At 50.3% G+C, this 24,001-nt stretch overlaps 1 protein-coding gene across 2 annotated transcripts in view; it reads right to left on the minus strand.

The window, feature by feature from the left end:
• Positions 1–262: 262 nt before the first annotated feature.
• AXIN1 (axin 1) overlaps positions 263–24,001 on the minus strand; it is a 68,564-nt gene continuing 44,825 nt past the window's right edge. Inside the window, exons 4-9 of one of the 2 annotated variants that reach the window (XM_005522847.3) lie at positions 17,002–17,139; positions 10,873–11,426; positions 8,529–8,705; positions 7,708–7,953; positions 2,440–2,607; positions 263–1,945 (exon numbers count right to left, since the gene is read on the minus strand). In XM_005522847.3, the coding sequence (XP_005522904.1) occupies positions 1,819–1,945; positions 2,440–2,607; positions 7,708–7,953; positions 8,529–8,705; positions 10,873–11,426; positions 17,002–17,139 (1,410 nt within the window). In that variant the 3' untranslated portion in view covers positions 263–1,818. Of the gene's footprint in view, positions 1,946–2,439; positions 2,611–7,707; positions 7,954–8,528; positions 8,706–10,872; positions 11,427–17,001; positions 17,140–24,001 lie in introns of both variants that reach the window. The other variant, XM_014252746.2, reaches the window with a different exon arrangement.

Below are 24,001 nucleotides of genomic sequence, written 5' to 3' on the forward strand. Positions count from 1 at the left end.
ACAGGCACAGCAGCCTGGCTTGTAGACTCTGGCAACTCCAGCAGCTGTCTGGCAACTGTCCCCTCTCTGCTGAGCCATTCCTTCAGGGGCAACATGTTGGTTCCCTGGGGCCAGGACGTGCTTGGCCACCCCTCCAGGCAGCCCAGAGCAGCCCCAGCTCTGCCGTGTGCCCAGACCCGCCCCATCCTCTGTCCATGCCAGGAGGCTGCTGGAGGCCTGGGTCTGCTCCACGGGGAAGGAAAAAAAGCAGCAGGCAGTGGGATGTGGGGTTTTATTTAATTTTATCCAAGTACCTTTGAAAAGATCATTGTACAAGTCAGCACATGAGAATGCAGAGGAAATGCTGGGGCTGCACGGCCGCTGTACATATTTACAGGGACCCCCGAAAAAAAAAGGGGGAGACGGAAATCCCGGGCACGCCAACAACCTCACCAGACACACCACCATCAGAACTTCAAAAAACAAGGAGCAAAACCCCTTGTAACACTGTTCCCGGGCTGAAAACATTTGCAGATTTTGCTGGACTTCACAAAGTGTATTGGGCAAGTCCAGAACGGTGTTTTAAAGGCACTGGGTGACATGTACAACAGGCGGAGTCGATCCCGGCGCGGTGCCATGGGCTCCCGGCAGCTCCACCACTGCTGGGGCTGGGGATGGCTCTGGGCAGGGCCAGCACCACTGGGGATCCCCTGGGCTTTGGGGCCACCCCCATTTCTGTGGGTGGGCAAGGGGTCTCTAAAGGAGCTGGCACAGAGCCGTGGCTGTGCTGGAGCAGCAGGGCCTGGGCTGGCTGAGAGCAGGATGGGGGGAGCACCGGCACAGCTCCAGCTTCCTTGTGGCCGAGTAAGCCCAGGAGGCTTCCCAGGGCTGCCTGCTGGCCCTGCATGAGCCACAAACTGGCATCAACGCCCCTCCTGGTGCAGCGCCCTCCTGCTGCCTCCCCTGAGACACAGAAGCTGACAAAAGATGCAGGAGTCACGGGTATGGGCATGTCTGCACCAGGCACACAGGAGCCAGCCCTCTGCAGAACTGCAGCACCTTCCTGGGAGGTTCCCCTTCTCCATGGGGACACAGGAATGTGCAGGCTGTGGGATGCCAGCACCCAACCTGCCACCCTGGCTCTGTGGGAAGCCCCCAGTCCCAACAGGCACTGACCCTTCTATCCCTCGGGGATTTACTCGGTCGCAAGGAAGCTCAGGAGGAGAAAAAAACACCCATCCTACCATGTCCAGCAGCTGAGCCAGCCAAGGAGGCCACAGATGACTCCTTCCAAATGGCTCAACGATCTTCACAGCCCCTTTGGAGCGGGGTCACCCCTTCCAGGCTGGTGGGGTGAGGGCAGCTGTACCCCCTGGCGCTCCAGAGCCATCCATGCCGGGAAAATGGGGCAGGGTGCCGGGAAAGTGCGGAGCAGCTGGAGTCTGACGGATGGCTGTACACTTTGGGTGAGTTCTGCAGTACCTGTATGTTTTACATTTACATAAGAGCACTGTGACATTGGAAATATTTTCCTTTTATTACAATATATCAAAAATATGCAGCTTTAGTAAACAAGGTCATATTACACTTTCTAATGCACTGTACAATGCTACATTACACTTATATTCGGTATGGAGAGGGAGCCCAGGCTCCCACTGGCAGGTTTGTGGGGTGAAAGGGCATCCACCGGCATCCTGGAGCTTGCCCAGGTCCGTGCTGGAAAGCGGAGCTGCTGCCCTCTGCCCTGGGCTTGCCTGGTGCCCGTGGTGGCAGCATGGCCAGGGTGGGCAGCACCCAGGCCTTCTCCTCCGGTCCCAGAGTCCTTCACAGTCCTGGAGCCTAATCAATCTTCTCCACCTTCCCAATGATCTTTTCTTCGAAGATGGGCAGGATGGTGTCGTCCTCCCGCACCTCCTCGAAGACCACACCACAGTCAAACTCATCGCTCACTTTCTTGAAGTAATACCTGAAAAAAAGAGAAACGTGGAAGGGGGGAGATGGGAAAAAAAAACAGGTGAATGGTCACAGGGCACGATGGTCCCCAAAACTGGGTGCAGCCCTTCCATGGCTCTGAGCTCGGGGAGCACAGGAAGCTGCTCCCCCAGACATAGAGGGAACTGAGGCCACACTCCCCACAGCATCACTGAGCACTGACCGTGCCTGCCCAGGAACCTGCAGGGCAGCTCAGCAGCTCCTGTTGGAACTGCAAACCACGATGCAGGACATTCCTGCTACAAAACCCCATCTTCCCCACCCCTGCTAACCTGCCTCTTCACCAGCCAAGGCACCCTGGCCGTGCTGCCACATCCCCACCACAGCACGCCCTGAGGAAGCCCTCCTGACCCACCTCCACCAACCCTCCCCTGCGTGGAGGCAACGCCGCTGTGTCCTGGCAGTGGCATCTGCCAGGGCTCACCAACAGCTGCTGGCTGCTCCCTGCAGGCGGGGAGCAGCCCTTACCTGTAGTTCCCTTTCTTGGTCAGCAGCTCCTTGAACTGTCCCAGCGTCACCACGCGCCCCTTGACGAGGGTGCGGTAGGGGATGGGCTCCCCGCAGAAGTAATACGCGACCACGATGTTCTCGCAGGGCTGCGACGCGCCGCTGCCCGGCCTCTTCTGGGGCTTCAACCTGCTGTGCAGAGACACAAGGGACCTGCTCAGTGCCAGCCCAGAGGCTCAGAACCATCGAGCTGGCTACCTGGCAGGGCTTGGGGCTGGTCAGGGCTCCCCACATGGGCTGGTGGAAATGCAGCGTGGCCCCTGAGCATCACTTGCTCCCACCAGCAGCTCTCCCCGTATGCAGACGCACCCAGATTGGTCAGGGAGCATTTGGAAAGGCTGAATGAGGCCAGGACACAGCTACAAGGAGGGTGCAGGCTCTAACTCAGCCTTCCTCACAGCATGGTTTGAGGAGTTACTGGCAGAGCACCCCAGGCCAAGGCAGCTGAACCAGGTCACCATCATCACCATCTCCCCATGCTCCTGGTGCACACCAGCACACAGGGCTGGAGCACCATCCCACAGGGCATGATCATGCAGGCACTGCCCAGACTGCTTGGGATTATTGCCACTGTGGCCAGAAGAGCACAGCAAGACTTTCCAGTGGCCCACATCTGCAGGCAGGATGTTCCTGCACCCCACAGCTCCCCTGGGCACCTCTCCCAGAGTACGTGGAGGTCTGAGGGGATGGAGCTCCCAGCACAGCATGTCCTGGAGCCTCTGCTGCCTGTCCTGTCCATGCAGGGCACCAAGGCAGCTGCCATCCCCAAAACCTCAGTGACTTTTACACCTCCTGTGTTTTTCCAGATTTCAGAATATTGGTCTGATCTTTGCTTCCAGCCCACACACCAGGTTCAGCTATGTGGTGCCATCACCAGACTGAAACTGTCAACCCAGCCCTCACCCCATTTTCAGAGATAGACAAAAGCAACAATAATTCAGCTCAGGATACTTTGCCCTTCTGCAGAGCCTTTCATCTGGGGTGCCGAAAACGCTGCACAAACATTGGAGCAGCCTACAGAAATTGGTACCTTGGCATGCATGGTCTGAGCCAGAGGCAGCCTCCCCTTTCAAAGTCGCATAAAACACATTTGGCAGCTTTAAAAAAAATTGTTTTAAAAGCACACTGGATAAAGAAAAGATGATTTTGTATTTACATGACTGGAAAGTTGCTGTAAAACCTTAGAATCTGCCAAGCACATGAGGTAATCGCAGTTTTGGAAATGACTCTGACCTTAACCTTTAAACAGTGGCTGGCGGGCAGAGCACCTTTTCATGGTGTGCCCACATAAACACTGGCACTGCAAACCAACACCAGACACAGCCTTTGCACCTCTTCCTGCAGGCAGGAGAGGTCTAAAGTTCAGCTGAACAATCCTCCGGGTGCCTGTTCTGCCTGGGAGAGCTCTGGAGAAGATGCAGCATTCTGAGAGGCAAGGGTCTGCTCCTGGTGCCAGCAGAGCTCTCAGAGCCCCTCCCATCCCTGTATCAAAATACAGGATGCCCTTTAGCTAGAAAAACATTAAGGAATTGAGTCATCCTTGGAAAAAAAAATATGAGGCATTTAAAGGAAAAATGGGTCATAAATTCAGGCAAATTCTGTGAATCCTGTGGGCCAGAAGTTAATTGAAGGGGTTTGGAAAACCTCAAAATCCCTAAGCTTCTCTTAATCCTGCTAGAGACAAGTCACGACTAAGAGAGGGCTGCTGTGTGTCTGGGGACCTGGGGACACGGTGACGAGCCTGAAGCAGGAGCAGAGCTGCTTCCTCAGGGCTGCTGCTCTCCTTTGCCTGGGGAGATGGAGAGGACAGGACTTCTGCTGTGGCAGAAGCAAGAGGGGAACTGTGCCAGTGGCTGGGAGTGTCCTTCCTCCTGCTGTGCACTTCACACCTGAAAGGCCATCCCTGAAGGTACTCAGCCTGGCTCCGGTGAGATGTGCCCTGAAAATGATGCCTGAAATGATGTCCAAAAATGATCTTGACAGGCAAAGAGGGGAGAGTAACTGGCCTTTAGTTCCCTAAACCTCCCTTTTTTCCCTTTTTGAAAATGGGGGGTATGCTTTCCCTTTTCCAGACAGTGGGAACTTGTCCAGATGGCCATGACTTCTCAAATATGATAGATAGTGGCTGAGACATTTCATCCACCAGTGCCCTCAGACCCTGTGGGATGGATTTCATCAGGTCCCATGGACCTGTGCACCTTCAGGTCCCAAACCTCATCTCCTACTGTGGGTGATTCTTTTTTGTCCCAGTCCCTGCCTTTGTCTGTGACTCAAGTGCTGTGGTTGGAGCACTCACTGGTGAAGACCAAAGCAAAAAAGCCATTGAGTACCTCAGCCTCCTGCATGCCCCAGGTACCCAGCTCTCCCATTTCCTCCCAGACAGGGCCCACATTTTCCCCAGTCTTCCTTTTATCAGCAATGTACCACAAGAAGATTTTCCTGTTGCTTTAATTCTGTCAGCAGAACTCACACCCCCCACAAACCGCAGCCATAGACCTCCAGCAGGCTGAAGCAGAGCTGATGAATATGGAATCACTGAAAATGTAATTTTCCAAGAGCTCCTCTCTGGAGAATGAAACAACTCAACTGTCTCCACTTTCGTCATTGCCAAGAGATCTCCTGAGACCTTGGCTTGCACATAAAGGCCCTCAGACCGACTCTGAGCCCTGCCTCATTAAATCTGCCACCTGCACCCATCTCCTGGGTGTCAGTGTGACCCAGAAATACTGCCAGGTGCCACGCCCTGCCCCTCCTGAGAGCACCTCCCATTGCTGTGTTTGTCACAAGCACAAAACACCACCCAGCAGGGAAACAGCAGCACTCATCCCCCTCACTGCATCTGCAGCCCAGTCCTGACCCGCAGCTGGGCATCCCACCCGTGCTGGGACAGGGAAGCCAAGGCTGGCTTGCAGCACCAGTCCAACCTTGCTGTGATGCAGAGGTGTCCAGCTTGCTCCAGCTCAGCCCTGGGGCTGGATTGCTTTGGAAAGCCCAAAATGCACCCAGCAGATGTTGCCTCAGCGGGCGTCCCAGCTACCAGCTCTGCTCCTCTGCCGGTCTTAGGCCAACACAATTAATTCCAAAGTGATCTTATGCTAAATGTTCTCCCTGCTTGCAAAAAATCATTTCTCTGAGGAGCTGGTATTAATTACTTCAATCTGGCTGTGAAATGTGAGACTGAGCTACAGGAAACAGCTCCATGGAAAAACCTGACAGTCACTGGGACACCAATGCTGGGCTCTGGTGTGCTGCTGGATCTGCAGGTCATTAGTACTGGATGGTCAATCCTGAATTGCTTGCCAGCAGCAGCCAGGTTGCTATCTCAGAGATCAGGGTCATTCCAAATGCTGTGAAATAGGGAGAGAAATGCTTTTCCTGGAAGAATATTTACAATTCCCAGCACACTCACTGCAGGTGCCTCATTGATTTACAGTGGGGCAGTGCTGGGGTGGGAGCAGGGCTCTTGGCATTGGGCAGTTTGGTGGGGAAGGCCACTGCTGGAAGGGCTGTGCCAGAGGGGAGTGGCTGGAGAGCTGGATAACCATGCTGGCAAGGCCAGTCTGGCTGTGGAAAGCTGGCACAGTATGCTCTCCACCCACAGCCAGCTCAACTGGGGCCTCAAGGACACCTCCAGGCTCACCTCCACCTCTCTGAGCTTCCCCAAGGCTATTGACAAACCTGGGACACTGGCTCCAATTTCCCAGAGCTCTTCAAAGCTCCTGACTGAAATAAATGGTGTTTTCATGGGAGCTCCTCTCTCACTTTCACCCTTGTTCTCATTGAGCTGTGGGATCTATTTCCAGGCAGGCTCCTGGGCTAACCAGAGCAGGAGCTTTCTAAAAACTGCCAGCTCAGGTGTGCTTCACCTGTAGCACCCAATCCTACCAAAATCCAGCAGAGACATTTCAACATCCAGAAATCTTTGGCTCCCTGGGGACCACTGCATCCATTTTTGCCTGCTACTGGACACAGACACATCTACTTTTCATAAGCAGCTCCCCACTGGTGAATTTCTCTCTGGTTTTCCAGGCATGAGGGCTGGGGGATTCCTGTATCACTGGGAGAAGAGCCAGACCTCATGGAGAGGCAGTGGAAGCAGAGGAGCCCAGAACTGGGACTGCCCAGCCCATCCTGCTGCTGGCATGCCTGGCATTTACCACACACCACGGGCTTCCTCTGTAAGCCACTCTTAAAAGACAGGCCAAATTATTGTCAGAATATTAATTGCACAGCCCAGGCTGCTATTTTCAAAGTGTGTACAGACATTTCTGAGGAAGGTGCATGAATTTAGTACAGCTATAAATGACTCTACTAATAAACCCTATCCAATTACACACGCTGAAAGGTACATCACATAAACTTGGCTTAACCTGGCTTGGGAAAGCCCTCTAATTACCTGGCTTTCAATCAATGCTCTGACATGAATACACAGAAATCTGCTACGTGGTCATTGCAAGTGAAAATAACTGGAGCCTGTCAATTAAGAGCTTCTTTTTTAAATTACATTTGTGTTTCTACAAGTCAGACCTCAAAGTGTCAAGTTTTCAGAGGGAAGCTGGAGAACTGTGAAAGGTTTTTAATGGACAAAGTGCTTTTAGCTGTTAACAGTAATTATCCAGCACTCCCAAAACAATTTTCACCAGAGAGCTCCATGTACCTTGCAAATGATGTCCCCTGAAAGGTAAGACAGAGCAGGAAAATGAGCTCTGCAACAGCCATTAAGCTGAGTCACAGAAGGATGCAGTGACTTGGATATGGCCACGAAGAGTCAGCGCTGCTGCAGGAGGGCTCCAGCACACAGCGGCCTTTGCTGGAAGCTTGTGCAAGATGGAGATAAAGAGCAAAGACAGATTTGTCTTCTGCACTTAATTCTGCTGCATCCTGATGAATTCTGCTCCTGCACCAAGCTCTGAAGTCACTGTGTGACTGAATGAGTGGAGAGACAGAGAGCACCAGGGGAGAGAGCTCTCCCAGCCATGCCCCTTCTAGATGTGCTCCCCTCTGCCCAGCCCCTTCCCACCCTGCCAGGAGCATCTCCAGCCTCTCCATCCACAGATCACAAGCCCAAAGCCTCAGGGTGGGTTTTGGCATTTGCAGCACCATGTAATAGGAACTGAGGCAGATTTCTCTGACCTCTCTGCATGCTGGAGACCAAAGCAGAGGACATGGACATCCCTCAGAGCAGTCTCTCCGAGCCCTCCCACACACACTCAGACATTATCATCATACCTTTGCTTAAGGGGGAGTTTTCCAGCCCTTTTTTCTTCCTCTTCCAACCTCCTGCGAGCTTCTTCCAGCTGGGTGAGAGGGTTGGGGGCTGGGTTGGGGGGCATGGTAGGATCTTGAATGAAGGGGTGAGAAGGCTGGACGACGTTTCGGAGCTGGGCGCTGACCCACGGGTGCACCGTCACAGGTCGCTCGATGGAGAGGGGCCGGACCATGTCGTGGGACAGCTGCTTCTTAGCACCTGAAGAGCTACACACAAACACAAAGGTTTGACACAGACCACTGAGATGCTCACAGTCATTCCCAGATGGACCTGCTGCTGGACAGAGGCACCACTGGGAAGCTCCTCAGAGCATGGCTTTCAAGGGAGAAGGGTGTAACATCAAAATCTAAAGATTTTGAGCAAGTCCTGAGACATCAGGGTGAGCAGCCCAACCCTGAAACAAACCTCACAGGTAAGTGTGAGGGCTCCAAACAATCCCATACATAAAAATAAACTCAGGAAAAGGGCAGCTCAATCTTTTGTGGCATTCTCCCACAGGATGCCCTCCCCTGGAGGTGATGTCCTCACCTTGGAACCACGGCAGCAATTTCTGAGCTTCCTCTGGGGCTGCAACCTCCTACCATGGCCATGAGTTATCCTTCAGAAACAACAGCCCTCATAGCCCCCGTGTAATCCTCAGTCTCCTAAGGGTCTAGACCTTTGTGTGGTGCATTCTTGCCTTCCCAAGATGTCTGGGAGGAAGGCAGCCTGCTAACACATCTCCCTTGTGCAGGTGATGCAATACAAGAGTGTGGTTACCCCTCCCTCTGCCAGCCCTTACCCATGGTTTGTTTTCTTATGCCTGCTGATCTCCTTCTCTCCTTCTATGATCCACTGAAGGATCTTCTGGTTTTTCTCCACGTCTTCAGGAGATCCTGGCATCTCATAGTTGGCACCATCACTTTTCCCTGAATCAGTCTTCTTCACATTCCTTTTTGAGAGCAGACTTGCTTTCCCACTGCAAGAACAGAGCTTGGGACATTAGTGCTGCCAACCACCAGAGGGGCAGAGGATGGACATATTTATCTCCAGACATGGACACATCTATCTCCAGACATTTTCCACAGCCCCCTGCTCTACCAAAGCTCAAAACACCTGTGCCACAGTTCAGGTTAAGAGTAGGACTACCTGGGCACAGCAGCTTCTCTGCCCAACAATCTGTGGGGAGAGGGAGGTTCTCCTCTGGCCAAATGAGCCATTGTGTTAAATCCTCAGCTCCTTGCTCAGAGCAGGAGGTTATCCACTGTCTGTCTCTCCATGCCTGACCACTGCTCAAAACCTGGGTCCTTCCTATCACCCTCAGATTCACTGATACCCCAAACTCTGACTTGCCATGCACAGAGTTTGCTTCTTACCCTCAAATGAATGAGGCTTCACCTCATGGTGGAAGATCACAGCCTAGCAGGGTGGGCTGCCACCTCAACCAGCACAGCCAGAGGGATGCCTGGCAGTAGCCAACACACCTGTGGCTGCAGCAAAGGCTCCTGCAGGAACACCATGGTACACATGGCCATGTGTCCAGCCAAGCAGCCCCATGCTCAGGAAGCCATGCAGAATTCCCCCATGCTGGCCTGTCCTTCCATGAGACACCCACTGTCCTTCCTAATCATCCACCTGCTTTACTGCAAGGGATAACTTTGTTGATTTTTTTTTTTTTTTTGGAAAAAGCCTGGAGAGGAATTGCTGCAGATCTACAAAGGTAGGGCAAGATGACAACTTCTCTGCTTCTCCCAATATGAGGACTACTGGGTATCAAATGCAACTCTGCAGCATCAAGTTCAGTGCAAACAAAATAATGCTGTTTTCTGCAGGTTGTCATTGACCCACAGACACAGTCATGGGGGGCTGGGGGAACAGCACACCAGCTGGGTTCAACAAGGAGTCACAGAAGCCACCACAAGAGACTGCTGGCTGCCAAACAAGACCATTTGGATGCAAATCCTTGTCTTGTGAAGCTTCTAATTCAGGGACTGCCAGGAACTGGGAGTTTGTGCCAGAGGAAGGACAGCTCTGAGTGTGTCCTTTAAAAATTTCATTAAATACATGCTGTAGCTGCTGCTGGAAGGAAGTCTTGTGTCTAGAGAGGGCTTTGGGTTGGCCCAGCATGACCATGCTCATCTCTGTTGAAGCAACAACCTTTTCCCCATACAAACATGGTAGATTTAAGTGCCTCTCCCTCCTGAAGAGCAGTTTGCTTTGGCTGCCTCTGCACTCTGCCTCCTTCCTGCCACCCCAGAAAGCTGATCCTGACTGCTGCAGACCCAGCCAGCCTGCCTTCACTAACTGTCCCACCCCTTGTACACTGCAAAGAAACATCCCAAAGCCTCAGCCCTGGGGAGCCAGACACTCAGGGTGACTCAGGGTGAGCACAGCTTTCTCCTGTGGCTGCTCCATCCCCATCCCTCACCGTGGTCAGCCCTGAGCTGCACTCCCACCTTTGCAGCCACCCAGTAACAGGACCACCAAAATCCACCACAGAAAAGGAGCTCCTCCTTCTCCCTGTAGCATGGAAAGGATGGAGGAAGTCAAATGGCCAAGAAAAGATGGACATCAGCCTGGTAATGTAGCCAAATGGCTTTTCTGGGCAGAGGGTGCCCTACCCTGGAGAACATCCCCTTGGGACTGACTGCAAGGGCAACACTGCAGTGACCATTGCTTTGTTAGGAAGAGAAAGGAGCCCTTCTGGTAAATGGTTCAGCCTTGCAACAAATAAAGTGTTTTTTTTGCCTTCTCATAAACACCTTAAGAGACCTGTTTCTATTACCCAGACCTTAAGACACAGCCCCAACATCCAGCTCCTGATGCATGGAGAAGTAGACCAGCACTGCAATTTCTAAGTATTTCCACTGCTTTAAAGAGCAGAAAATCTATTTCATAACCAAGGCCAATAAAAATCCTGATTAGAGAGTATCTTTCTGCACCAGATCACAGAGACAAAAAGGACTCTATAAAGGTTATCAGGGCTTATCCATTTCTGAAAGAGGACAGCCCTCAAATGACATCCCAGCATAAACTCTCACAAGAAAAGGTTCAACTGCTGTTTCCCTGACATGATACTGCCTGTTTATGGAAGAGCTTCCTAGAGAAGCCACAGCTTTGGGAATCCTAGGTGTTCCTTGACTCACCTGTAGCCTAAAGAGTCCATGGGGACAGGGGCCATGCCCAAGTTTTCACTGTAGTTTCGTGACTTTGTTGCATAGTTATGTGAATCTACATTCCAAGCAAAGCTGTTCTGCACTCGCTGCGTGGCCTCAGCCTCGATCTGCTCTTTTGGTTTCATCATGCTGTGGTGGTGGATGTGGTGGTAGACATGTTTATGGTGGTATAAGTTAGCTGCATCCAGTTTCATTCCTGATTTTGTTGCGTGCTTGCCATGCCCTGGAGGAATTGTTCCTAGTGTCCCTGACAGCTTTCCTAAGTGGCCGCTTTCTGGGGAGCGTGGCTTAGGAGAGTGACGGCCAGGTCCTGGAGATTGGCAGCCTGGAGTTTTCATCACACGCTGCACGTGTTCATCCAGGATGCTTTCGGGGTTTTCTTCATGGGCATCTCTCATCTGCATCCCAGCACAGCCCATCTCAGCATAACGAGGAGCAAAGTGGTGGAAGGCCTGGGCAGAAGGCATCTTGTGGCTCAAGACTGAGGGACCAGAAGAGATATCTGCATCCTCACCTTCTTCTTCCTGCAAGAAACACAGGGACAATCAGAGAATGACACTGGAGTGGTGGAAGGGGTCCCTAGTCCCCCCTTCTGCTTGCAGCAGGATTGCTATTCATCCTTAGGTCAGGCCTGGTTTCATCCAGTCAGATCCTGAAAACCTTTAAGATTATGGAAATCCAGCACCCCTCTGGAGACCTGTGCCAGACTGACAGGAGATTCCTAATGCTCACGACAAGCCTGTACAGTCTGGGTGTACCCACCCCAGTGGGTGCCACCAAGCAGAGCAACCCAGGTCTCTGTATGTGCTTCCTGAGTCACCATTGGCAACATTCTCCACACAGCACCCAAGGAGCTCTGTCAGGCAGCCCACACATCACAACCAGGCTTACAAACACAGCTGACAAGCCTAACGACTCAACTGGAGCAGGCACAGCCTTACTCCAAGTCCCTTGAAGGTGGTTCTGCAACAACCAGCAGCAGAAAGGTAACTTACCACAGTGTACCTTCAGCTTCCTACGTGCCTTTGGGTAGGGCACTGCTTCAAAGCTCATCAGATAAAGCCCAGAGCTACAGGATATGCAGCAAATCAGTTCTGAGTCAGGTGAGACCAGGGGGGTTTTCTCACCCAAATGACTATTTCACAAGGCAAAGCCAAGAGAAGGCTTGTAACAGGAGGGAGCAAGTGAAGGTCGACGGCTGCATGAATGGTTTTGGAAATCAAACATTGATTTCTCCTGGGCATGCTAAGGCTGGAGTGAAACACTTCGTGCAGATAAAGAAATGGGTTGGAACTAACTGCTTGTTCTTGCAGTTCACACTGGTCTAGGACATGCTGTTAGTGACTCTAAAGTCCTTGCCAGGAAGAATTAAACTCCTCCATGCTGACAGCCACAGTTTTGATGCTGACGAACTACTTTACGCTCCAACATAAACTCAGGTATTTATGAAGTTTCTTTATTGGAAGTCAGGATTCCTATTTGTTTTAATTACATAAGCAGGATTCCAGTGAGTCCTTTAATCCTGCTCTTTTCTTCCTTTGGCACAGTAAAGAAACCAGTTGCAGCACAGGGCATCTCTGCCCTGCCAGATAAATGCACCTACTGGAAAACATGACTCCCATCAGCTTTGCCTGTCAGATGCCATCATCCATCACTTGCTAACCAGCTTCAAAGTCTCAGCTGCCAACCACACAGCAAGAAAGCAAATAACAGACATCCACCCAGTGTCACACCTGGGGGTTCAGCCCTGAAGCAGGGCAATGCCAGGCTTTCAAAGGGGTGTGGGCACTGTAAGCCTGGGCATGTGACATGATGCTGGTGTGAGGAGGGGACACAGCACTTTCTAACAGATCACTCTGAAAGGCTTCAGAGGCACCTTCCATCTACAGCCCTGCGCCACAGCTCGCCAGCCACCAGCCCTGGGCACTGAGCTCAGGGACAAGGCACGGTGAGGGACGTGCTGACTACATCCCTGCCACTAGGGAGAGCATTTATTGGCAGTTTGCTATAACCAACGATATCCTCAGCACTTGGGAGGCTTTAGGAGCTGGTACCTCCCAGGTTTAAACACCAAATAATGTGCAGGGCAGGATCTGACCCTGGCACAGATCCCTGAGGAATGGCAGCATGTCCTTTTTGCTCAGCCCAGAACTCTGGCAGTGCTGTCACACCTGAGCAGGGTGGCAAGAAGGTGAGAACCCAGGCTGGTCCACCCAAATGGGTCCCTGGGATTTGGGAAATCCTCTGGCTGCCTAGAACTCTATTTTGCAGGTTATGTGGACTTTTGCTTCAAGACTGAGAGGAGGATGGGCTAAGGGGAGAAAAGGCTCTATCAGTTCATGTTGGCTCAGCTCATCTGTATCACTGAGCAGATCTGGACCCCAAGCAGGACCCCAAGAGCAACTGCTCCTGCCTGTGGTTGCTCCTGGGGTGGGTCTATGTGGACCTGCCTTACCACCCCCAGCACTGGCCTCAGCCTCACATTAAGTAGGAACAACACATTAAGTGAGACAACAGCAGTGACTGAAGGAACTGGGGTGCATATCCCAAGCTGTTGTCTTTCCTCGAGCAGGGCAAAGGTTTGAGTCAAGGCTGCAGGAACCAGTTCTGCTGAATCTTTTCACTGTGCTCTGTCTGCAGTGAAAAAAACAACATATGTGGTGTGGCTCTGGAGCTGTTTTGGGACCTTGCTGTGGTGAGTTGGGCAAGACCTGGCAATGAGCTGGGCAAAGCCTGGTGGAGATTTGGGCAAGGCCTGGCAATGAACCTGGTGGAGATCTGGGCATAGCTTGACAGTGATCTGGGAAAGACGTGGCACTGGGCAAAGCCTGGCAGAGAACTGGGAAAGGTCTGGAAAGAAGCTGGGAAGAGTTTGGCAGGGAGCTGGGCACAGCTGGGCAGTGATGTTGGCACAGCTGGGCAGTGATCTGGGCGGGCAGGGGACACTCTGGGTGTGCAGGTGACACTCTGGGCAGGCAGGTGACACTCTGGGTGTGCAGGTGACACTCTGGGCAGGCAGGTGACACTCTGGGTGTGCAGGTGACACTCTGGGTGTGCAGGTGACACTCTGGGCAGGCAGGTGACACTCTGGGTGTGCAGGTGACACTCTGGGCAGGCAGGTGACACTCTGGGTGTGCAGGTGACACTCTGGGCAGGCAGGTGACACTCTGGGTGTGCAGGTGACACTCTGGGCGTGCAGGGGACACTCTGGGCGTGCAGGTGACACTCTGGGTGTGCAGGTGACACTCTGGGCGTGCAGGGGACACTCTGGGCGTGCAGGTGACACTCTGGGTGTGCAGGTGACACTCTGGGCGTGCAGGGGACACTCTGGGCGTGCAGGTGACACTCTGGGTGTGCAGGTGACACTCTGGGTGTGCAGGGGACACTCTGGGCGTGCAGGTGACACTCTGGGTGTGCAGGTGACACTCTGGGCAGGCAGGGAGCCCTGCTGCCATCACCACTAGATGGTGCTTTGTTGACACAATATCGTCAGAAAGCTCTTCCAGCAGCTCCCACCGGCAGCAGCAGGCAGAGATGCAGCTCCAACTTTGCTGACTGCGGAGCTATTTTTACTCCCCAGCAAGGCTGGGGGTGCCCTTCCCTCTGAATTAGGAGCTGAGAGCTGCGCTGATGAGCCACAGGCAGGCCATACCTTGCTGCAAATCTCCTCCTCTGCCTCCTCCCGGTCCCACCCATCAGGCTGCTGCCGGTTGGGAAGGGAGAACAGCTCTGCTAAGCACGAGAGCCTCTTCGATCATTTCCCTCTCTAGTCAGGCAGTGTTTCATATTCAAATACTGAGAATCTCAGTGGTAGCTTCGCTTCTCCCTGGCTTATTTTCCATTTGTTCAGTTCAGAGTGATTTGTATGACTCAATACTGATCTCTGTGACAGCAGATTCTGTGCATGGACATGAGGCTGAAGTGTCTCAAAAACTAATATGGGAACATGCACATCCTCTAATCCTCTGCCACGTTTCTCAGAATAATTAATGAATTCAGCATTTTCTTTTTTTGTAAAGCAGAAACCTGACAGGTCTTTTCAGTAAAAGGCATTTGCCTTCAAATCAGATGCCTCCTCTGGATGTTACTGCATGATGTGGCTTTGAAAGGGAACCTGCAAGCTTCTCATTAGGGGGGAGAAAAATTCTTTTCCCCTGGCTTTTGCAAAATATTTCCAGCTTCTCAGTTAGGCTGGTAACTGCCCAGTGTGACTAATGCTCCTGGTTTTCCCTGTGCTGCTGTGCAGTGAGCCATGCAGACCTGGGAAGAGGTCACCCTGCAGTCCTGGTGTTCAGGTCACAGAAAAAAGCTCTGTGATCTATCAGGATTCCAGTTCTCCCTCTTGCTGATACCAGCAGCTCCTGCACCTTAAGTGCTGACCTAAAAAAGCTACAATTGCTTACTCTGAGTTTTTCCTGAATGGCTAATGCCAGATGCCAGCCAGTCAATGAAATACATTCTGGAGACAGCAAAGAGGTTTAATATATAGCATTAGTGGGAGTCCTGGGCTTAAAAATAGATTAAGTCACACAAAAATGTGTTTAAACAGACTTTAATATATTCTCTGGCACATAGGTATTTGCTGATTTTATGGTATTGCTACTGGCAGCTTCTTCAAGGAGGCAGAGGGCTGGGATAATGTAATTTAGTGCAGGTGGGGGCTGCAACAGAGCCATGGGAGGAGGAGGGGGAGGAAGAAAAGTGTTCTAGGATTGTGTAAGCAGAAAATGCTGCTGATTACACTGTCTTTGTCTAGAAAGCAATAGTCACCAGACAGGAGAAGAGTGCAATTCCAGAAGAACAGGAATCTAATCCCAAAATAGCACCCAGCTTGCCTTTTCTGGCTGGATGCAGAGGTGTAGGGAATTTGCTGGAAAACACCTGGAGCTGGATGGGACCTTACAGATCCTTCTGCCTTCCTCCGTTCTCTGCATTTGAAATGCAAATGCAGTTTAAAGCCAACAATACAACCTACAGCTTTTTCCTGTTTGAAGAGCTACTACATGAGAATTTTAAAATACTCCAATGGGGCTGAAGGTTCTTTCCTGAAGCCCCAGAAGCTCAACCTCCCTGAAAGCACAGAGCCAGCTGAGCCAGGCACCAACACCTCTGCTTTAAGGGAGGGCTGCAGGTTACAGAGCCCAAAGCCTTTACCTCAGGGTCACAGCAGCTAGTAACTGCAGAACCCCAAAACTTTGGCACACAGGACTGCAGCTACACTGAACCAGTGATGTTCAGTAACACCATGCTGTCCTCTGGGATCTCTCTATCCCCACCACCAGATGTGCAGGTACCCATGAGATGCAGTGTATCAGAAGAAAGCTATAGTGTGAACACTGCTGAACAGGGGTCCCACACAGGCAATACCAGATGACCAGGACCTCACTCTCCCACTCTTGGAGCTTGTTGTGGAGCTAAAGTCCTTGCAGCACATTTCCCATGGTTCATCTAACAAACCTTCAGGCTCTGGGGCCCCAGCAGTACAAGGGCTCACAACACTCAGTGCCACTGGTTAGGTATCCCAGGGGAGTCAGTGTGTTTATCTGCACAGGAGAGCTTTTCAATGCCACACCCGACCACTTCCAAAATTTCTAGGGTATGCTAGGCTCTGATGGGCAGAACCCTTTTGGTTGTGCTGGAAATGGCCTGATAGCAGACACAAACACCCCCAAGCACAACATCACCTGTTATCTGGTTACTGTTTGTGGGGGAAACAGGGATCACACAAAACCTCCCATGGGAAGGACCCCTCTTAGACAGGCCCCAGGGATTGCTCACAAACTCCTGAGAGCCAGGGTGCCAAAGATGCAGAGTATCCACAGCCCCTGAGTGATGGCAGAAGTGGGCACTGCTGTGCCATGGCTGGTGTTTTACACAGCGAGGGTGCATTGGAACTCACAGAGCCCTGCATGGATGGGGGAACAGCATCGTGGAAGCTGTGGGGGCTACAGGAGCCTCCAGTATCCCTGTGCCACTGATGACCACTGCAGTGAAGCAGGGAACTGACCACCCCAGCTGCTTCCACAGCAGCTGAAAGCTCCCTGTGGTACAGGGTAAGCAGAGTGCCAGGCTGCCAGAGGAGATGAGAAGATCACTGACCGCTCGAACGCGTTTAAGGCGCTCCTCTAACTTCTCCTCTGCTTCACGTTCCTTCTGTACTTCCTCCAAACGGTTGATCAGCTCTGCAGCAAACTTCTCTGGTTCCACGTGGATATCCTTTGGCATTCGGTAGGTACGCTGCAGGGAGAACACAGCATGGCTTAGCAAAGGATGAATGAAAAATCCCACGTTTCTCTCTCTGGGAGCCTTTGATAACTGGAAATGCCGGTCGCTCCGGTGGGAGCTGGGGGAGGACAGGCTGGCAGGCACTCAGGTGCAGCTCAGGACCTGGGGGCTGGAAGCTGAGCCACCACCTCCAGGAGTTCCTCAGCTGGTACCAGCTCCACACACCACCTCATCTAAGGGAAACGTTTTCTGGAGTTCAAAAAGCTCTTTTGGCACCAAATTCCACTCTCTGATGGAAGTGCTTGCTTTTTTCCCAGTGGACATATGGTCAACAGGAATATCCCGGTCTCAAAGGGTGGAAAAAGGATGTACAGACCTTTCCACCTCTCAAACCTCCTGTTTATAGCAGTTATGCTTTCATTTTGGTAGAAGGGAAGGTTCTGATCCACACCTACTCAGCTTATCCCAAGAGGATCAGTGTGTGCCAGTCCATCTCTGCAAATCTAGCCCACAGCCCAAGGTCCCAATTCCCACAAGGCATCCTCTCTTGCTGGAGGATCCTATGGGATTGCATCTCAGCTTTTCAGAGCTGTGCAATGACTCCCTGCTTGCTTTATCAATACAGCACTCTTACAAGCACAGAGGTGCCATTTTTCTGCCTGCTCTGGGTGAATAAATGAATATTTATGGCAGTTCAAGGACATTCTTGATTCCTTATGCTGAGTTACTTCATCCCTAAATTCTTGGGTTCTGGGATAAGAAGTTTGTGAAGTATGAAGTTATCAGCTGCTGCATTTTCCCCCTCATTTTTATCCTTTCTATATTATTTTTTTTTAAATAGTAGAAAAAGTAAAATGAAGCATCAGAGATAAAAATTTAATTTGGAGAAAAAATAGTTGGAAATTCAACAGCATAAAACTCTGCATTCAAATATTTCAATACTAACATGAGAGAAATATACACTCTATAGGACCAGAGACAAAATTAAATGTGAAGATGTGAGATAATTCATAGCAAAAGAACAAATACAGCATCAGAAGCAGACACTGAGCTTGAAAACTTTAAAGGAGGATGAGAGACCACCCGAATTTATCCCAGGCCAGCCAGAAGATCAAAGCAGAACACTAAAATGCTGCTTTGCCTCAAAACCTGACAAAAGTATGCAAATCTCATTGGCTTTTCTGTCTCTGCCAGCTGGAAGGCAGGGAAGAAAACCAGAGGCAGTAAGAACCCACTGATGGCACTGAGCAGCTGAAGACTCTTTCATGACACCCCAGTTGGGTTGCAGAGGTCCCAGTTAAAGCACTGCTTGTTTCATTTGCCAAGAGGGATGAGTCTTCCTGAGCCTGCCAGCAAATCTCAATCCCAGTGATCCATCTGAGCCCCAACCAATGATTCCCTTCATCCTTACAGCCCCTGGAGAGAGCACAACATGTGGGAGGTGATGTCACCACCCTGGGATGACATCTTTAGTGCCACCAGGACCTCCAGCCCTGCAAACCAATGGACTGTATCACAAAAAGCTAAACTGCAAAAAAAGGTTTTTATCAACAAAAACAATGTTCAGTCTTGTAATACTGGCAGAGGGGCCAAAGTAGCACCTTTCACCTTTGTTTAGTCCAGAAATGGGCTCCAGATGTGCTCCAGCACAGGGGAAGATGTGGCAGAGCTGGTTCTTGTTCTGTTACTTCATGAGGAGCTTCTCAGGATGTCTCCCTGTTCCCCTGCATAGCTCTGGGAAGCACTTCTGGCTAAGGGATCCTGCTTCCCTCACCAACCCCATGACCATCACCACCATCCTTCCTTGTGAGGCCACACAAGTGATTCCCAAGGAGGGAATTCTCTCCCTTGCCTGACAAGTCCCAACCTGCTGGGTGACGTGTTCCCTCCCTCCTGCCACCTCAGGATGCCAACTCTCCCTGCGGTTGTTTATAGATGGTGGCACCAAGCCCTGCTCCGTTAGACACTTAATGAGCCTAATAAGAGGCAGCTTGGAGCTCAGCACTTACGGTCTTGGCTCTCACTGGTGCAGCTACCACAGAAAAACACAGAAAGAATTACCCTTTGTTTTCCTAGCCTTTGATGCAGGGCAGCATCCCAAACCAAGGTCTCTCTTGAACCTGTGGTAGCAGTGGTTGAAAGGGCTGAAGTTTGCTAACCTGAGTGTCCGAGTCCTGTCACAATGAGCTGGTTCCTTGCAGACCCAGCAATGCTGAAGATCTGAAGATATTTGGAATCACTGCTGTACCCAGGGAACTCAAAAGATGATGATTCTGAGTCTTTTACAACTAATACCTCAGCACGTTTATCCACAGTCTCCCAAAGTCTGGAGGTGACTGAAGCTCAACTACAGAAATTACAATAACTGAAGCCAAGACTCTTTAGAATGAATTGTTTTCTTCTCTCTTTGCCAAAGTGTTACACCTGCAAAACCCACTGCCCTGTCCTTGGAGCTTCAACAGCCCAACAGCTTGCAGAGGGTCTCAGCAGCCTGCGTGAGGAGAGATGCAGCCTCCTCTGCAAGGGTCCCCCTGAGCATCCAAGACCACTGCAACTGAAACAAACCTCACTTCACCCCATGGATACCAGTTGCACATGCCCTATGCTGTCCTGGTGGGTACCTGTAAGGCTAACTCAGGAGCTGGTGAGCAGGATGATGCTCTGAACATCACAATGGGTCTGACTTTATTCCTAGCTCAAAAAGAAGGAACAGTCTACACAGACTTCCCCAAAACTAATAGTATTGCAGTATAATGAATGCAAATTCCCTGTGCTGAAACAATACAGATAACTGCTGAGGGCTCTCTCTGCCTCCCTAGACAGCAAACATGGATTGCACTGACCTGGTTCAAAAGGCTTAAGACAACAAAGTGTTTGAAGCCTTTATCAAATGATGGGCCTGACTTCAGAAGGGAGACAGGGGAAATACGCCCCATCAAAGACCAGCCAGGCTGAGCCTGTGCCCGAAGCAGGATCCTTCAGGGCTTCAGGATTTTGAACCTGCCCCCAGCTTCCCATGGGCATCCAGAGTCCTGCCAAGGGAGTTGTAAATAAGCTGCTTATTGTTCTGAAATCACAAGGGCTCCAAATGCTTTCGATCCAAGTAAAGGGTGCAGCACGGTCCAAGAACTGGCTGGTTTTTGAGGATCCAGCCCTTCAGTCTGGACCACAATGGGGTCTTTGGACATTCTACATCAACAGTTCAGAAAGGAAGTGCTTAATTTTAAAGTACCGTTGAATCTAATGCTTAATTTAATTACCTATCTACTTTTATTTAATGGCACTAGTTAGATAGGTCTGTCCAGAACCAAACCATGTGGAGTTGGAGAGGCTGCAGAGGACAACAGACAGCAGGCTCAATGCCAAGTGAATTGGGAAAAATAGAAATTGCTTAAACTAGTCTAGATGGAGCAGTCTTTCCTTGTGACAGCTCTGAAGAAGGATTTCTTGGGGTATCTATCACTAGAACATTGTCCTTGACACATGAAATGTCTGGAGCTCTGGCACCTTTGTGAAGAAGCAGCCAGCTGAGAACACGTGAGACACACAAGCTCTCCAGTAGTTCCACCAGGCAGCTGCTCTCACGTTTCCCCCTTCTTTTCTTGTAGCTGATGCAGCAGGAATTCCATGGATTTTGCTCCATGAGGCAGATGCAGCTCTTGGGTTTTGACAGATTTCACCTTCCCTGAGAAACAGAGTTTTAAGAACCAAGCTGCACATCAAAACACACCGGCATCCGAAATGTGAAAAGGCTGAAAGAGAAGAATCTCACTGCACTTTGCAGGTTCCCCTCAGGAGGCATCAGCCTCAACTGCTCTAAGATGAAACAGGAAGTTTTTCAACATTACACTGGGTAGAGGTTCCCTAAGCAGCTCCAGGGATCTGTGGTTTGGGCTGAACTGTTTCTGACAGATGTGACTGGGCCAAAGAATTCTGTGCTGGTAAATCTCCCTCTTCTACAAGAGGTTTGATGCCTCCATGATGCCTGAGGGGCTGTTGTTAGATCACAAGTCAGTCTTGGAAATGAAAGGAAGATGACAGGCTAGAGAAGCCAAGAGAAAAGAACTTCTGAACCTCCACGTTTCTTAGATTAATGCATTCCTCTGTGACATAAATTTTTAACAGATAAATGGTGTTTCCATACCAGAAACATTTGTGGCAGAGCTCAGAGATAGCTGGATTTCAGCATCCAGTTTAGCAGCATTCAGGGATTAGCAGGGAGTCCTGCTGCAGCAAGGTGTTTGAGGAAAATGGCATAAAACAGCCAATGGGAATTCCGAGCAGGTTCCCAACTCACAGCAGCAGAAAGCTCATTTAGCTGCAGTTATCCAGGCAGCACGAGACCAGGCTCCTCCTGTGCTCCTCACTCCTACAGCACAGCAGAGTGGTCACTCACAATCTCCTGCTCCACTCTGGAACACCACGGAAACCACCCTGCAGCACCCTTGATTGCGGGGCAGGACAGGAGAGCTCCCGCCTGATGATCAAGCTCCAGCAAGAACATCAGAAAATGGCTTCTTTATGCAGTTAAACAACCAAACACCAGGTCCTAATTCTCGAGGTTGGATTTTTCTGAGTTTGCTGTGGAAAAGGAGGATCTCCCATCCTCTCCTGGGAATGGATGAATGCCAGAGCCAGGTACAGCACTGTGTGCTCTGGGCTTTCTCCCTTTATTTGGCAACTTGCTTGCTCTTTCCTTCCTTGGTGCTCCAAGACTCTGCTCAAATCCAAGAGAGAGCTGGAAAACCACATGAAAGCAACACTCACTCTGTGTAATGTGTTCCTGCCAGAGGCACAAACCAGAGATCTCCCTGCTTGCTGGAGATCCTCCCCCACTGCATTCCTGGGCAGAGCGCCACTTCACAGAACACAACTTTTCCAAACTTAGAGCACTGCTGACTGCCTAAGTGTGGAAGATGTGAGCTGCTAAGTGTGGAAGATGCAGATCAGAGCCATCCACACATGTCCTGCTGCTGAGGAGGGTGTTCCACATAGCTAGCACACGCCGTCACTACTTGGAGGCAGCAGGGCTGCTGGGACCAGCGGGCAGCCTCCTCTGAACATATAATCACTGCAGTTTATAGCTTCTGGACTTAACAACAAGTGCTGCTATTAAAAACAATATAAGTCCTTTCAGAATTTTGCATAATAGCCCCATAACTCATTTGTCAGGGAACGGGAAGGTCTGTAAAGGACTTCTGAAATGACTTTCGGAAGTAGGAGGTTCCCTATTATCAGTAGGAAAACATGCTGTGCATTCTGCAGGCACTATCAGCATGGACTCTGGCTATGCTGGAGATAGGAGTCCATAAAGACCTTCACTCAAAGGTTGTGATTTCATCACTGCCACACATTTGGAAGCAGCTAACCTCAGGTCCAGCCTGATTTAGCCATTGGCTGCGGGATAGCCCAACCACTGGCTTCAGAAAGCAACACTTGAAGCAACATTTGCATGGCTCCTTGCTAATTTGGGCTGTTTAATTCAAGGAGTGTGCAGTTAGAGCTGAATTTTAAAGAGTAACTTTATAACATTTCACACTGGTGTTGTCAAAACACATTGTCTAATTACCTTCTCTTTTCTTGGCTGATTGATAAGCGAGGGCAGAGCAGTGCCTCTCTGAAGTCGATGCCAATTCTGTGTCAGTAATTGGTTGGCAGGAGGTGCCAGAGTGTCTGAACTAAACTTTTATTCCCTGGAGAAAGACTAGAACTCACTCAACTTCTCAGTCCTCGGCTCCCATATAAATATGTGTCAAGATGCCTTTTACCCTAGGACTTAAAATTACAGTGCAGAACCTAATGGGAACAGCGGATGTTTCACAAAAAAATCCTTGTGAAGCCTCTGTGTGTAGTTTAGGAGGAATATGTAATTCTAAAAGACTGTGTAGGTAAGTAGGATAATATAAAAATTTATAAGCAGCAGGTGGGCAATTTAAACCTTGTTTTTTACCCTGTTTTTAAAGTTGATTTCCAAAAAGGTCGATAAAATTTAATGCTAAGTAAAACTAATTAGCCTGCAAGGAACTGCTGCTGGAATGACACTTATTCAGTTCAACAAAAGAAATGTTTGGCAGATGGAAGTTCGTTAAAATAGAGCTCACTATACATATTTAATGCTCCATACTCTGGGTTTATAACCTGCAGTTCATCGAGGCATTGCCAGTGCACACCATCAACAGAAAGCCACTATTATTTTTATCCAAAAGGTAAAGCCACTGACAAGCTTTGAAGTCAGAGAATATTCAGCCAGTAGTTCCCACTGTTGGGGAACAGCAACAACAATAACAACAAAAAATAAAGGCCAAGCTTTCAAACTTCAACTCTAACAAAGCCATGCTTACAGTAAAAACGGCATCAAGTGAAATAAAAAGGCACCCAGCCAGCCTTTTCAACAGCAACCACACTGTGAAAGCAACTGTGTGAAAAGAGAGGTGACTGAGCTAGGATGGCTATGAGCGTCCGCAGCCAGGGCTTTTATTGTCAACCCAGTGATCAAAGCACAGGAGACCCTCTTAAATCTAAGGAAAATAATCTAATTTAAAAGGCAAAACAAAGAGTGGTGGTTTTGGTGTGGGGATTTTTTTTTTTCTTTTAAATCAGATTAAAACAAGGGTGTATTTCTGCTGGTATTGTGCTGCTTTGAGCAGGCAGGATGGGAACAGCTGCGTCAAGTTTGAAGGCACTTCTGGAAAAAACAGATGGAGGTTTTTTCTCTCCCTATTTAATTTGTGCTGGAGTCCAGCTGTCCAAAGGGGAAAGAAACACCTTTATTCCCTACTAGATATTAAATGTCACCTGTAACTTCTCAGAAAAAGAAAACAATAATAAACAGAGCTGCAGATGGTGATGTGGAACCCTAGCAGTTGTGCTCATC

This window comes from Pseudopodoces humilis, chromosome 18 (genome assembly GCF_049639895.1).
Source record: "Pseudopodoces humilis isolate 2021_Gansu_Grassland_sample_001 chromosome 18, ASM4963989v1, whole genome shotgun sequence".
Classification (NCBI taxonomy): Eukaryota; Metazoa; Chordata; class Aves; order Passeriformes; family Paridae; genus Pseudopodoces; species Pseudopodoces humilis.